The sequence below is a fragment of the Lemur catta genome, chromosome 5 (genome assembly GCF_020740605.2).
Source record: "Lemur catta isolate mLemCat1 chromosome 5, mLemCat1.pri, whole genome shotgun sequence".
NCBI lineage: Eukaryota > Metazoa > Chordata > Mammalia > Primates > Lemuridae > Lemur > Lemur catta.
The window spans coordinates 108,574,349-108,589,432 of record NC_059132.1 but is presented as its reverse complement, the minus strand read 5'-3'; the positions used below and the strand labels follow the sequence as shown (position 1 = coordinate 108,589,432).

The window sequence follows — 15,084 nt, the reverse complement described above, 5'->3', positions numbered from 1 at the left end:
CCCATCTCTACAAAAACTAGAAATATTAGCCAGGCATGGTGGCACCTATAGTCCCAGCTACTCGGGAGGCTGAGGCAGGAGGATCTCTTGAGCCCAGGAGTTTGAGGCTGCAGTGAGCTGTGATGACACCACTGCACTCCAGCCCAGGCAACAGAGCAAGACCCTTCTCAAAAAAAAAAAAAAAAGAAAAGAAAAAGATAAAAAAATATAAACAACTTGAAAGATTATTAAATTAATATTCTCATTTGAGATATATATTTTAAAGGTCCACGGAATTTATGTATTAATTTCAAAAGTAAACCTTTAGGGAGAAAACTATTATACCTCAGCACCATGTGACAAAATTTTATATATGCTCAGGATATTTCATATTTAATATTAAAATAGTAACAAATGTCATGACACTTTACTACCATAGTGCTTATATTTCAGAATCCTGCAGTCTTAAGAAAGCTAAGTTAAACATTATGTCTTGTAAAGCACGTTCAACAAATTTCATGATAGGTAAATATTTTGTAATCTCTGCTTAGACTAAGATAAGCACAGTAAAATTTTTCATATGAAGAGGTAAGTAAAGCTGTATCAAAAAAATATGGAGACTCAGGCTATATCACACACATAAATACACATATACATATATGTATGCACACAAAGAAAATAAGTCATATTAAAAACAAATTTTAGTAGAAAAATAGTGTTACCTATGTAACTCATGGATTATTAAAAGCCTTAAAAGTAATTTAAGTTTTCAGTTAGATTCGTAAAAATACCCAATACTCAAACAAGAGTAATTTTAAAGACTTTATGTAGCTAAGTCTAACTTTCTTCCTAAAACTGTACATTTATTATATATATAAAATAGCTATGACAATCTAAAGTATTACTTGTAATCTCACATAAATGATGCATTCCACAGATGCAGTCCCTGCTACAAGCAGTAAAATTAGTATTTGCAATTATTGGGAACATTTTTAACCCCAGTCAGAAAGATGTGTCATACACTACTGTTTTCACCTGGAGGAGGGGCAGGGAGAGGAAATAATGCACTATATATGTTCTTACCAGGACTAAGGCCAAGTTCTCGCATTAAATCAGGGTTACAAGCACAGAACCTATGTGAGAACTTTGTGATAAGAGTTTCAAGATACTCCCCACGCTCTTCAGGGGCATGGATATGACGAAAAAATTCTCTCAGTGCATTTGGCAAGAATTGATTTCTAAAATTATGCAGTGTTACAAGGTCATCCAAGACATCTCTCCTATAGGGTGAAAAAAAGGCACAGCTTTAGTCAACTTTTCTCTATGAAAAAAAGTGATAAGAAAAATCATAAATTGTCATTTAGATAAAAATACTTTATTACTGATTGCCAGATTGGCTAATCCTATAAAAGTATATATCATTTCTAAAATTAAAAAAAAATCTAAGTATAATCATTTAAGAAGTTAAACAATTTTGAAATCTTTCATGAATAGGTTACAACAAAATGAAACAGGGTAAAACCTAGTAATTCTACATATAAAATGAAAAAAAATTTGTAGTATTAAAAAAGAACAGCTTCTTAGCTGAATCCAAATAGCAATAGATTTCTCTATTGTTTTAATTATGAAAGTAACAAAAGTCTTCACCTACCACATCAATCTACATCTTTGGAGATAACAACTACTTATGCAGAATTTTTAAAATGCCTATATATATTACACAGTGTATCCCAAAAGTTGCCATTGAGTTTTTGGTATAACTATAAAATTTTTCTTTTGTATGACTATAAAAGTTTGTAATGAATATTTTGTAAATAAAGGTACATTTACCCATAATTTCCCATTTTCCCTATGTATGGAGACTTTTGGGACACTCTGTATATTGTTTTAGAATTTGCTTTTGCTTTTTGCATATAGTATATTATGGACCGCTTTCTATATCTTTACACCTAGATCCACTGCATTCTTCTTAATGGCTCCATAGCATCCGACCTTATGGATGCAAAAATCCTACTGATACACATTTAGGTTATTTACTGTTGTATAAATATTTGTATATGTATAGGTGTGTATCTGTAACTTTTAAAAAAAATCAATAGCATTCCAATATATAGTCACACTTGCTAGTGGGCCAATCCGGCCTGCTGTTTTTGCAAATAAAGTTTTAATAGAATATAACCACATTAAATTTGTTTATGTATTGTCTATGTCTGTTTTCACAACACAATGGCAGAGCTATAAATAGCAGTGACAGATATCATATGGCCTGCAAAGTCTAAAATATTTACAAAAAGATCTGGTTCTTTATTAAAAAAAAACCTGCTGATCCCTGGGAATCTGGTACTTTAAGTTAACAAAAAGAGTTAATGACACATCTTAAGAGATTTCTTTCAATCACCAGTGTGCTGGACCGTAAACTCCTCAAAGACAGGAATTATATCTTAATCATTTAAGTACTCCTACTCTAGCAAAATTTCTGGAACATAATGAATGTTTGCAAATTATTGTTGAAAAATCCTGAGAAATAAAAAAGTTTGAGAATTACAATGAAAGATAAACATATTTTTGAGCCATACAAGATCTATAATTTTTGAAAAATTTTTTAAGTCAGTGATGTCACATCAAAATGTTGTCCCGATATTTTCACGTCCATTTAAACCAGAATTAAAAGTACAAGTGAATGACTATCAAATCAGAACAGCATAATGACCATCATCTATATTTGTGTCAAATGTACCACTAAATATCACATTTTCAAAATTTTCAAACTTGCACATGACACTTCTGTGTAGCCTATATGCAAATATATACATATCTTATATCCCTAGGATTTGTGGGTTTATGACTATAATTTGTCTTTGTATTAGATTTGTATATGAGTTATTTCAGGATTCACAACTTTTAGTTACCTAAACACTTAAATTATGGCCAGTTATTCACCAAAAGTCAGGGCTGCAGTTTCCTAAAATATTTGATTTTGTTTTGCTATTACAAAGATGTTGGGCTTCCATTTTGTGTGTGTAGATGAACTTTTTTTTACTTTTACAATGGCAACTTCCTCATCATTAAGCGCAAGCTCACCAAAATACTACTACTACTAATAATGTATAAGGTACGGAACTCTTTTCCCTGTCTTTACTCAATTTTGCAACTAGATGATTACTATGCAGTATTAATTTTTAAAGTAACACTAAACTCATCAAAAGCATTATTTACTTAAATCATTTCTGATGAAAACTTAACCATTATTGTTATTTATTTATTTTTTTTTTACCTTTCATCAAGATAGATTCTCAGTTTTTTCCAATTTAGTGTTCTCGTGCAGAAGATAAACTTTGCTATTTCCTTCGGTGAATCATCTAGGATACCCTTGGACATAAAGTAGTTCACTCCCTAAGGCAGAAAGACAAGTCTACATAAATAAAATCACTATTTATAAATTTTAACAATTAGGCAATAGCAGAACAATAGCTATAAATTCTTTCCAGCATTAATAGCCTTTTTGTAGCTTTATCATGCAAAAAATACAAGCTAGAACTTGAACTAAAACTATTATTTGTGGTTGATAGTTTACATGCAATGAAAAGTAGGAAATTCAAAGTTAAGACTCCTAAAGAAATCTTAATTTAATTTTTTGGCTCATGTCAGATAAAACTAACTATATAGAAATGTGGCCTAATTTGGGAGAGGATGGCTGTGGAAGAAATCACAATACAGACTTTGAAATAAGCCTTTGTAGCAAACACTTCCCCTGTCTACTAGAAAACATGATTTCTTAAAGTTCAGATACATGTTGTAGTATACTTTTCAAGGAAATAACTGCTTAAGGAAAAAAAATTCTCCAAATAAAAGCCTAACAATTTTATTCTGGAAAGAAAAATAATTAAATTATTTAACTTAGAGTAAAGCAGGCCCAGCTCTAGGCCGGTTTATGGGTTGTACTGCTCTGGCTGTAAGCATTGCTGCATTCTACAAGAACCTAGCTACAATACGCACTGAGGCAAAACATCATAAGACAAAACAATTTCAATGTGCTTCACTGGATTTATCTTTGAATTTCCTTTTCTCTGCATGCAAAGTTTTCCAGAGAGCATTACCCATAAGTTTGTACCTATTTTAGATTTAAACCAACAACAACAAAACATTAACAAAAAAACCAAATGCTGAGACCAGTGTTCTTTCACGTATGTGGTCACATTCGAACAAATGTCGTACGTGGATTTGAATGTGCAGTTATTGAAATAAAAGGCAGGTGTGTTCATTTCAACTTGCAGTTATCCAGATACATGCATTCCCATGAATGCTTATGTCTGGATACTAGCACATTGTGTACAGTTAATTGGTAGAGAAAATGACGTATTATATACATGCAACATACTGTTTTCATACATAAATTCCTTTGGCATTTCTTCACTTTACAAACACATAGTACTCAGAAATATTGCACACATCAAAAATTTAAAAAGTTGAAAGAATTTCTATGAAAAACTCTTCAAGATAAAAACTTCTTCATAAAATTTCTATATTAAAAAAACTTAAAAGTAATTTGTACCATAAGGTAATGCTTTTTGAAAGGTTATAAATACCTATAAATTGTAATTCAAAAATAAGACTTTTTATATAAAACTAACTTTATGAGCCATCAGGATAATATCCCAACAGAAACATTATCAAATTTTCATGTGAATTTTAATAGAATAAAAGCAATGCTAATGCACTGATTTTAAAAATGTACATTAAGAAAAGTTGTGTTTAATAACATAAGCTTTCTTGTCAACTCAATTGTAAGCCATATTTCAAACTTACTCTTGTAAACAATGGCTAGAAAAGGTATGATCAAGAAGGAAAGCCAAAAAATTTGTTTGGAATGAGGCTCTCAGGAATTGTCTGAGGGGGCAGGAACTAGAGAAATATTAATGCGTGTTCTATCCTTTCCTCCATTAGTTTGAATAATCGAGAGTTGACTGTATATTTAATTGCTTAGCAAAAGTTAAGTCAGGCTTCATTGCTTCCAAGATTCTTCAGTTTAAAAGGATAACAATATTTCAGAATTATTTCCAGTGTTTAATTGTAAATGAAGTGATTTAAAGACAAAGGAATATCAATTAAGTATTATTGAATAGATTCTTTATTCATGCCTAAATCAATAATTAAGAGATGTAAAACTAATTCTAATCTACTTTTTAAAAATTATGCAAAATAAACTCACTACTATGATTCATCAAATGGAGTATAATTCTCTAATTATATGATTTATGCCATTTTAATATCATTTGATGATAGTTATAAATTAACATTAGTATTTGCCTCATGTAAGCATCATAAAAATACACTATTGACCATTTTCTCTTTCATGAAGCACACATTTTGATAATTTAATATATAATCTGAGTTCTCCAAAATCAATTGAATATATAGGAGTTAGCATGTACACAACGAGTTTTAAATCAAATCCTGAAAACTGGTACCACAGCTTGAAATAAGCCAACTCTGTTGGTTTTATGAGGACAGGAGGCATCGATTTCAAGCCTGGGATTCCTCTGGAAAGGAAGATCACTTTAGAAGGGCTACCAAAGTGAATGGTAAAGGAATGACAGATAGAAAAAGGCATGGGACCAGATTACAATTGTCTCTCATAAGCAAGCTGGCAATCATCTGAATTTCCATCTTTTTATGTAACAATGAAATACAAAAATGTACCACAGCATGAGATCTGTTGAGTAATTGTAAATTTGCTTAATAAGTGTTATAAGCATTTTGGTTTTTTAATTAAGTTTTAGGAGAATGTTACAGAGAGATCCCTAGACCACATAGCGTTATCAGTGATCAGTAAAGACTAGAATTCTCAACAGTGTGTACATGCACACACACATCTGCATGGTGTCCCACAGGCAATCATCAGTCTCTATTAATATAAATATAGGATCCTGAAAAGAAAAAGTCTGCAGCTTAGTATAGTCTACATGACTCACTATAAAACTTTCCAATTTTTGATGTCACATTTTATGAGGCATAGTAGAATTCGTATTATGTAAGAAAGAGTTGAAGGATATAGGAGTATTAGGCCAAAGAAGATATTTAGGAAAGAAGAAAAGATTAAGACTTTAAGATATCTGAAAGGTTGTGTCACAAGAAAAAAGGAACAGACCTTGTGAGTAGTTCTAGTGAAGATATTAAGCTCTTTTTGGTGTCACACACCCCTCTGAGTATGAAGAAAGCTATAGAACGTCTTCCCAGAATAATGCACATACACATTTAAAAAAATATTAATCAAGTGCCTGAAGCCCATCTAAAGACTGCAGGTTAGGAGTCCCTATTCTGAAGAGTGTGGCAATACAGTCAGTGAGTGCCAGGTGTAGGCAGGCAGGTTACCACCCCGTAAGGAAAGCATGCTTATAACTATGGCTGAGTTGTTCAAAGGCCAATAGTTTGTCATTTGCTTGATTCAACTTTTCCCTCCATTTTCAAAATAAATTTAACCTTCAAACTTACTACTACCTACTTTAATTTGACTAGTTTACCTATATAAATTTTAACTCCCTAATGCAAACTCTGTTCAACTTTTGGAATGATCTAAACTGTTGTAGTTACAGTGTAGTTCCTTTTTTTTTTTTTTCATGTGAGGAGAATTCTAAGACATTTTTGTCTGATAACTCTCAGATAAGTCATGATGGTGTCAGTCCTATAAATGGGCTGGCTTCATCGCATAAAGATAAGGTCTTGTGAGGTGAAAGGAAACTATCAGCCAAAATAGTTTTTATTTAAAAAACACTTTTAAAGGAAAAGTTCCAGTGGGTAAATAAAACTCTTATTATGAAAATAGACATTAGGTCTCATATTTCTTTGGAAAATGGCAAACTGGTAAGTAATGTTCATGCTACAATTATCAATTTCTTAGTAATTTGATTTTTTAAAAAGTAACCATTTAATTTTATATTTACATATAAAGATGAATACCCAAAGACTAGTTTGTAAAACATATACATGCATATCTGTGGAAATTTACATATACATGTATCTGTTTTAAAAACTTTTAAACAACATTAAATAAAAATATACATAAAATTGTCCACATCTTCATTTAAAAATATGCTAAACACAAGGTAGCATATTCAAGGTATTCAGTGATAGACACTGAGTAGTATGAGAGAGAGTTTTACCCTACGAAAATTTAAAGTTTATCTGTGGTGATGAGACAGGTACATAGATAACTGGAATACACACATGTACAGTGATATAAGGCAGTCAAATAAGGCCTAAATGAATGAATACGAAAAATAAGCATTTAGGTAGTTCAATGAAAGGAAAAAACACTATGGGACAGAACATTTGGGTCAGGTTTCCTGAAAGAGACTAGACTTGGAAGGAATGGAAGCAGGTTAGATAGCTCTGAATGAGGAGAACACTGGCGAGGAATATTTCAGTTAACACTATTATATAAGCAAAAGTCATAAAAGATGAAAAAACAGCCTATTTTCAAGAAAGAGGGGGAACTATCCTGGGTTTGAGAATAAGTCTGGAAGGAGTCTGTGGTAGAAATAATGCTGCATTTTAGGGTAAGAAGTCTGTTCTCTATCCTATGTGTAACTGAAAGCCTCCAGAGGCTTTTAAACCTGATGAAGCAATGGCTTGCAATGTGAATTTGACAGTAATACAAAGAGAAATAACGGAAGAAAAATTATATAGTGGGCTACTACAACTGTCCAGGTTTGAACACATGGAAAAGCACTAGAAATAGAAAGGAAATATATTCTAAAGATGTATTTAAAACACTCCATATACTACATGTATGAAATAGGAGGTGAACACACTTAATAAACATGCTGGCTATCAAGCCAAGACTACAAAAAGTAAAAGACAGCTGCTGTTTCCAGCTTAGATGGGGAATGACTGACAAAAAAATGACTGACAGAGAACAACAAAGTTACAGAGGGTATTGATTTGAGGGAAACATGGTAAGTCTGGTCTTAGAAATGTTGAATTTTTAGGTGATGACAGATACAGTAATAACCAGAAAGGCATGGTAGGCAATTGGCAACGTAACAGGATATATAAAAAAGTAAGCTTGAGGATATAGATTAAGTATTGTGAATAAGAAGGATCAATAAAGGCATAGGTAACAAAGAGGAGAAGGATAGAATAATGTCCCACAGGCCAAGACCCTTTGGGATTTAAAGAAGAAAAGATGTATAATGCAATTACATAGTATAGTTGAAAGAGCATAATCTCCAGAAGAAGGACCACTTAATGGTGACGTGAACATAAACAATTCACTCAACCTTTCTGAACCTGTTTCCAAATCAGTAAAAATCTTAGATGGTTACTGTGAAGATGTGAACGTGCCTAGCAAAGGGAACATGGCTAGTTTTCTTCTTCTTTCAGATAGCTCAAAGGGACCAAAATGAGAAAAGAGGGCACTGGATTTGGTGGTTGGGAGAAGGTCTCTCTTTCCATACAGCAGCAGAGGCTGTTCATGTCCAAGAAGAGAGCAAGGAATGAGCTCAGTTAAGAAGCTCACTTCCAAGTGAGTATTGCCCACTTACTTAAAACATTTATTAGTACAAAAGAGGAAAAAAATAAATGGTAAAATTGAAAGGCAAAAAGAGAATGAATTTTATTCAAGATAATTTGGACCTATTTGTGTCATAAGACCAAAAAACAAAAACCAAAAAAACAAAAAGAGAGTTAATGGAGAGGAAAAGATGAAAGTGCAGGAGAAAGATTCTGTTGCAGGAGCAGCAAAGCAGACCAAAAGGGAGCAGGAAAAGAGACTAAAAACACACCTGGAGCTTACAATGCTTTCTAAGCCTGGGGGACAGCATAGTAGGACTGGTTCAGAGACAAGTATATTAAAAAAGTGAAAAGCAGAAAACAGAGCACATTTTGGTTTCCTGCTTAGGGAGAAGAACCATCTGGGGAGAGCTGGAAACCACAGAGCTGATTAGGATCACTGAGCAAAGTGGCGAAGGTTTCTATCCACAATGGTGCAGGGTGTAACTGTGAATCCACCAGGAACAAGCCAAACGAGTGCCAAAAAGCAGTGAGAATCCAGGTGAAGATAATGTGAATTCATCCCATCTCATGTGAAAGTTAAGCAAAATCTATCATATATATGTTCAGAACCAATAAATATATATTTGGGAACAGAGTGAATTCCAGGAAACCAGGCATGCAAAGCCAAATGAAAGAGTACTGACTACTGGTACTGCAAGGACTGGCTACTGGCATGGCCCCCTGGCAGAAACAGTGTGTAACAGCTGGTTCTCAATAAAAGAAATCACTAATAAAACAAAACTGTCACATACTAGGGAGTACCCTTAACTTGTTTTCCTAAAGAATAGCTTAGTAATTGAAAAAAAAATTGATTTAGCTAGTTTTACTCAATTTTGTCCTTGTATGCAATGTAAACTCTAGTACCATGGCTACTACTTTCTAGGTAATAAATCTGTCCATGGACCATTATATAAGAGACAGCAAACTGGACATTGCATTTAATTTTTTTAAAGGATATTTTGAAGACTTTTAAAAATAATAAACCTTAACTATTTATAAAACAAAATAGCTCAATCTAAATTTCAAACTTTTCTTAATGAGACCAGATATGTTCATTTTCAAGTATACATTATAACCATGGCTAAACAAACAAGTGAAATTTAAGTTAAAATGTAACATTTTCAGATTAAAAGTAATGTAAAAATTAAGAGATACAATATGTCATGAAAACTTTACATCTGAATAGTAAAAAAATAATCAGAACATCAGAAGGCGGCCCTCTGCAGGGCAAATGTGAGTATTCCCATTGTTTTGTTTGAAAATAGCAGTAGCAATGGCTAAGATGACTGCTCTCATATTATCTCTTCTTTTCTACAATGCTTTCAGAATTGCTAAGGTAAATATAAAATCCACTAATTTTGTTCAGTTCAGCAGTTGTCACCCTCCCTATTTAATCAGACAACATGTGCTCTTTAGTTAATGGAAAAAAACCCACAGAACTTGAATAGTTGAAAGTAATTTACCTGGGGATATTTTTTCTACACATAAAAAAATCAACACTTGCCTTTTAGCTACAGTAAAATAAATGCAGGTTTCCTAATGAGCAAGTTTAAGACTAGGTGTCTGTGTTTTTATCCTATCATTTCATTTCACCAGGAAGAGTACATAAGGAAATAAAAGGCAAACATATTTCTTTGAAATGTACTTAAAATACTTTATGTATCACTGCAAAGTCTCTATGTACATTTATCTAAATTAATAAAATTCAAATGAAGAAAAACTCTTGCTCATTTTAGCATTTCACATTTTCAAATATGAAATTTAAAAATGTGCCCTAGATCAATACATTGTCAACTAATTTCAGTAATTTTTGCCCCAGACAATTCACACTCAATGAGAGCAAATTAGTATCTCCCACAGGGTATTGCCCTCCCCCCCCAACAAAAGGCAAAATATACCAGGTGGTTTGTCTGATGAATAAACTATGGAATATTCCAAGGCCTGAATCTCTTTTTCATTTAGATAAAGATTAGAAGACGACCAGGGAAATTTGTTTCTCTTTGAAGCTTCTAAAAAGTTTATTCTGAGTCCACAAATCTCCTCTGTGAACAGATTCTAAACCACGCATTGGAATGACTCTTGGAGATAAGGGACAGTAGGGAGGGTGGCCAGGATAGAGTATGGTTAGGGCAAGGTGTAAACTAAAGTTGACTTAATAGACACAGGATAAAGCTGCCTTTCTAACCATAAAATCACCTGATGGATCAGATGAAAAAGAGATAGCGAATACATATACACACATACATACGCAACCACATTGCTCTCAAAAAAGTAAATGACCTCCAGTTTAGTATGACTTGATTAGTTGTAACTAGTTGCTTCAAGGTATTAACTTGTCTAGACAGGATGCTACTCAGTGTCTGAGAGGCATAATTTTTCACTTTGACTCTAATGCTGATCAAGAGGAAGGAGCTTTGCCAATGAACTTCAACATTTTGGCTTTCATGGGTAAGCAATTCTTCTACGGAGGTAGCTAGTTAAGCTATATTTGGTGAGGGACTCCTCTCACTGTCAACTAGCTCCCTTTGCTCTGATTAAATTTTCATCAGCAAATTTGTGGATGAGTTGATTTGCTAATGAGAATTAGCAATATTTTTAAAAATTTGCATTCAGGATTACCTATCAAACTGCTACACCTTTGGGTAATAACAATAGTAATAATACATCAGGATGTTTTTGGTTACAAACAATAATAGAAGCCCCAATTCAAAATAAAAGTAAAGAGATAAATTTACTTTAAAAATAAAATTACCTTGTATAACAAGTAATTCTAAACGAATATGGCTCCAGGGTTCTTAGGCTCATAGATGGCATCACAGACCCAATTCTTTCTTTCCAATCTGCTATTCTCAGGTGTGTCGCTAACACCTCTCATGGCTACAAGACGGCTGCAGGTGGTCTTGTCATTACATCCTCATATATACACAGACAGTACTACTTCCCTTTGCTCTTTTTAAAACCTAAAAAAAAAAAAACCTTTCTCTGCACATATCTCCTCCAATTTCATGGGTCAGAACTAGACTACATTAGAAGCCGTGGAAGCCAAGGGGAATGGAATTAACATGATTAGCTTGAATAATCTATACTCAACTCTTGAGGCTAGGAATGCAGCCAGCCACACAGCTGGATGAGGTGATTTATCTAGTGAGAAGTCTAGGTTATGGGATCTAAGCCTTGCCCATACAGGCCTACTATGAATTTTTAAAAAATTACTTTTACCATAAGATACAGTCATATTAGAAGGAACTCTAAGACTTCTCTTAAGTTCCACCTATATCCCTTTCCTTTTCCTCCATGTGTAGTAGTAACTATTTCCCTCTGGTAATTTGGCTTATCTACTTCAATCACAGCATAACTACCTCCCCTCATACCTTTTTTTTTTTTTTTTCTTTTTCTCTATTTGCTCAGTGGACGGAGGACCTAAAATGGCAAGAAGTTAGTGTCAGCTACCAATTGAAATTGTTTTACCTCTGGTGCCAATAATCCACCTTTGGGTACTAAGACTTCTAACCCACCAGAGACTAGAAATAAGAGAGGCAGAATCACAAATTTTGCAACTGGGTCACTAGTTAAAATAGTGTTACAGATGTTTGAATGCCTGCCCAAAAGCCATTTCCCTCTTTCCATTGCTTCTAGCAACTTAGCTACAGTTGCTGAATCGTAAGTCTAAGCCAATCATGTAATCTTTTCTATTATATTCTCTATGTATCTAGAGGTGTTCATATTACTTAGTTATATTTAATAAGAAATGAGTAAAAGTACACTGAAGGCTTCTGAAAAAAGACTTTTTTCCCTAATAAGTGTAAGGAGTATGAAGAGAAACCTTTCTTGTTCTTTGTGCTGAGGGCACTCACGTGAAAATGTAGTATTTTGAGGTGTCGCAGCCATCTTGCTATCAATAGAGGGCAAAAGTCAACACACCAGCAGTCCATGATATGGTCATTCTATCACTGAATTAACTGGGATACCCATCTCCAGAACTCTTTTGAAGAAAATAAATGTAAATGGTTTAAGTCACTATTAGTTTAGGTTCTCTGTTCCTTCTGGCCAAAAACATCCTAGCTGATAGACACAGGGAGAAGTGGCTACTGCAAGAAGCAGATCACAAAATGTGAGCAGGCTGAGTGGAACAGCAAGGCTCAATTATTCCTAGATAGATTTTCATGTATCTAATAGCCAAGAATTAGAAGTTTGAGTTTATCTGTCTCTTTCTTTATGCTGTTAAGCATTGCCTGAAGTATATTGCCTCTTACTGTAAATCTGGCTCATATTTTACTACCTATAACATAAATTTATTCTGGAGAGACTGATCTACTTTCAGTAGAAAGATAAAGTCAAATTTCCAGACCCACAGAACTAAGGATAAAACCTTGAAAGGCAGTACATTTTCCAAACTAAAAAGCATCTTAGTGGCCTGTCAGCCTTCCCTAGGAATACCCCTGTGTTGCAGGAAATACTAAAATTTAATGAAGTTAGGGTAGAGAATGAGATACCAAGGATGTAACAATGGATGCTCTCATTTGACACATAACATTCCTAATGTGGTTTGATTAAAAAGATTATTTGACACTGATACTGATATCAATGTGTACAGGCAGTTATCTCAATTTAATATTGCTTTCAGGTTGACTGTCCTACCCTTATTTTCCAAACTAACACTTCTCTTAACAAGTTAGATGGCAATCAAAATATAGAACATGGAAAAAAATCTCAGTCTGTCAAGACAACTCAACTCTCTGAGTTTTTTTTGTTTTTGTAATAGAAACTATCAGACCAAAGGAAAGAAAATAATTTTTTATGTGTGTGTATATATATATATATATATGTATATATATATACACACACATACAGAATTTCTTAAAAGAGATTATATCAGATAGCTGTAGGTGAACAACAGGTTATTTCAACCATTCTAAAGTATTTATTTACACACACTAAGATTACAGATAATCTATACTAGGTTATTTCAAAGTGTGTTCACCGGAATGTTCTTGCCCCCAACTCCCACAGAAAACAATACTATGTAAACAAATTTGGATAATACTGCATATAACATCCCTCCTCTTAGATATTCACAATGTGCATAACGTATTAAAGGCTTGAAAATTTATATTACAAATAAGCTCATTAATTATAATATATCATGTTCAAATGTATTAGACTTGAGAGCCCCTTTTTAACTATGTATTCCCAAAGAATACATTTGGAAAATGCTTATCTGTATATTCTAATAATACTCATCAGGATTTTATATCTCTAGGAATAAAAGTTCAGGTTATTTTTCACCACTGTTGCTGTGCTATGAAGTAACGGTAATGATCATTTGTATACTGGTCATATATATGATATGATCATTTTGTTGCTATATAAAAAGTCAGTAGGGTATATCTGAGATACTATTCAGAAGAATTGAGTATAAATTCCTGAGATCCTTTCTATAATGGAGAATGCCTACAAATTTTCTGCTTATACTTTAGCTGGTCCAACAACAAAATGTTATCTTGAAAATAACTTGCATATTCATTTCCATCTAAAACGTGTACAGGTCAAACTTACAATGTATTTCGTAATCAATCTAGTAAAATGCATAAAATCGTATGCATGTCCTTTTATATGAATACAGGAAAAATGTGTTTACGTGGTTAACAAAAAAGGACTTTATCTGACTCCAATGAAGATAATCAAAAAAAGCTGTTTAAAAACATTTACACAAATAAAAATAAGCCTATTAAAGTTAAACCATGTTCACTACCAATTTTTCAGACTCTAAATTTAAAAATAACTATGTCAAGAAAACATTTTAATATAAAATGGAATACAAGTAATATAGCTTACTGGCTGGTAAGTAAAACTACTTTATTATAATACTGCTAGTGGAATAAAATTGGACACACACAATTTGTACATGCAGGGGAAATACAACTTTAATGTAAATAGATGGTTTTCAGCACATTCCTTTACTAGAATGTGGTCACCTGCCACAAAGAACACAAGCTCATGCACAAGATCAAGACGTTACACACAGCTGAGATCACAACGTCATGCATATAACACCAGCGTGCCAATAATCGTACCACAAAGTGTGCAGATGTTCTCCCCCACCCCATGAGCCACTGCCAGAAGTTGCTGTGGAGTTTGGTTACCCATATCCGTGACATGAACGGTGTCCTTTGGAGAATCTTGTTCCCTGTGGCTGTAAGTATTCTTATTTTTATAATATTTTAATGATGATTGCCATCAAAATGTTACATACAAAACTAGAAATTATGGAAAAGTAGACTTTTTACAATACTGAGCAATTAAATACATCTTAGGTACTTGCAATAAACACCACTTACATTTAAACATATCATCAAAACTAATTTACTGCTCCAAGTTAAATGAACCCAAAATAGTATGTCTGATGATAGTGCTCCAGTAAGTGGGGGGCAAAAATCAACCTCCAAAAAGTACTCCCTGATTTCTAGCACTCGAAAAAATTGGCAAGAGTCATTCTAATGATCTGGCTAAAATATGACTCATACAGATAAGTTCTATATGAGAACATCTATT

General features: G+C 33.2%; 1 protein-coding gene across 2 annotated transcripts in view; it reads right to left on the bottom strand.

Annotated features, from left to right (window-relative positions):
- Positions 1 to 15,084, bottom strand: part of FBXO8 (F-box protein 8) — a 37,888-nt gene that overhangs the window by 1,283 nt on the left and 21,521 nt on the right. For both annotated transcript variants that reach the window (XM_045552486.1, XM_045552485.1), the window contains exons 4-5: positions 3,254 to 3,372; positions 1,063 to 1,259 (exon numbers count right to left, since the gene is read on the bottom strand). In XM_045552486.1, coding sequence (XP_045408442.1) covers positions 1,063 to 1,259; positions 3,254 to 3,372 — 316 coding nt within the window. The remainder of the gene's footprint in view (positions 1 to 1,062; positions 1,260 to 3,253; positions 3,373 to 15,084) is intronic.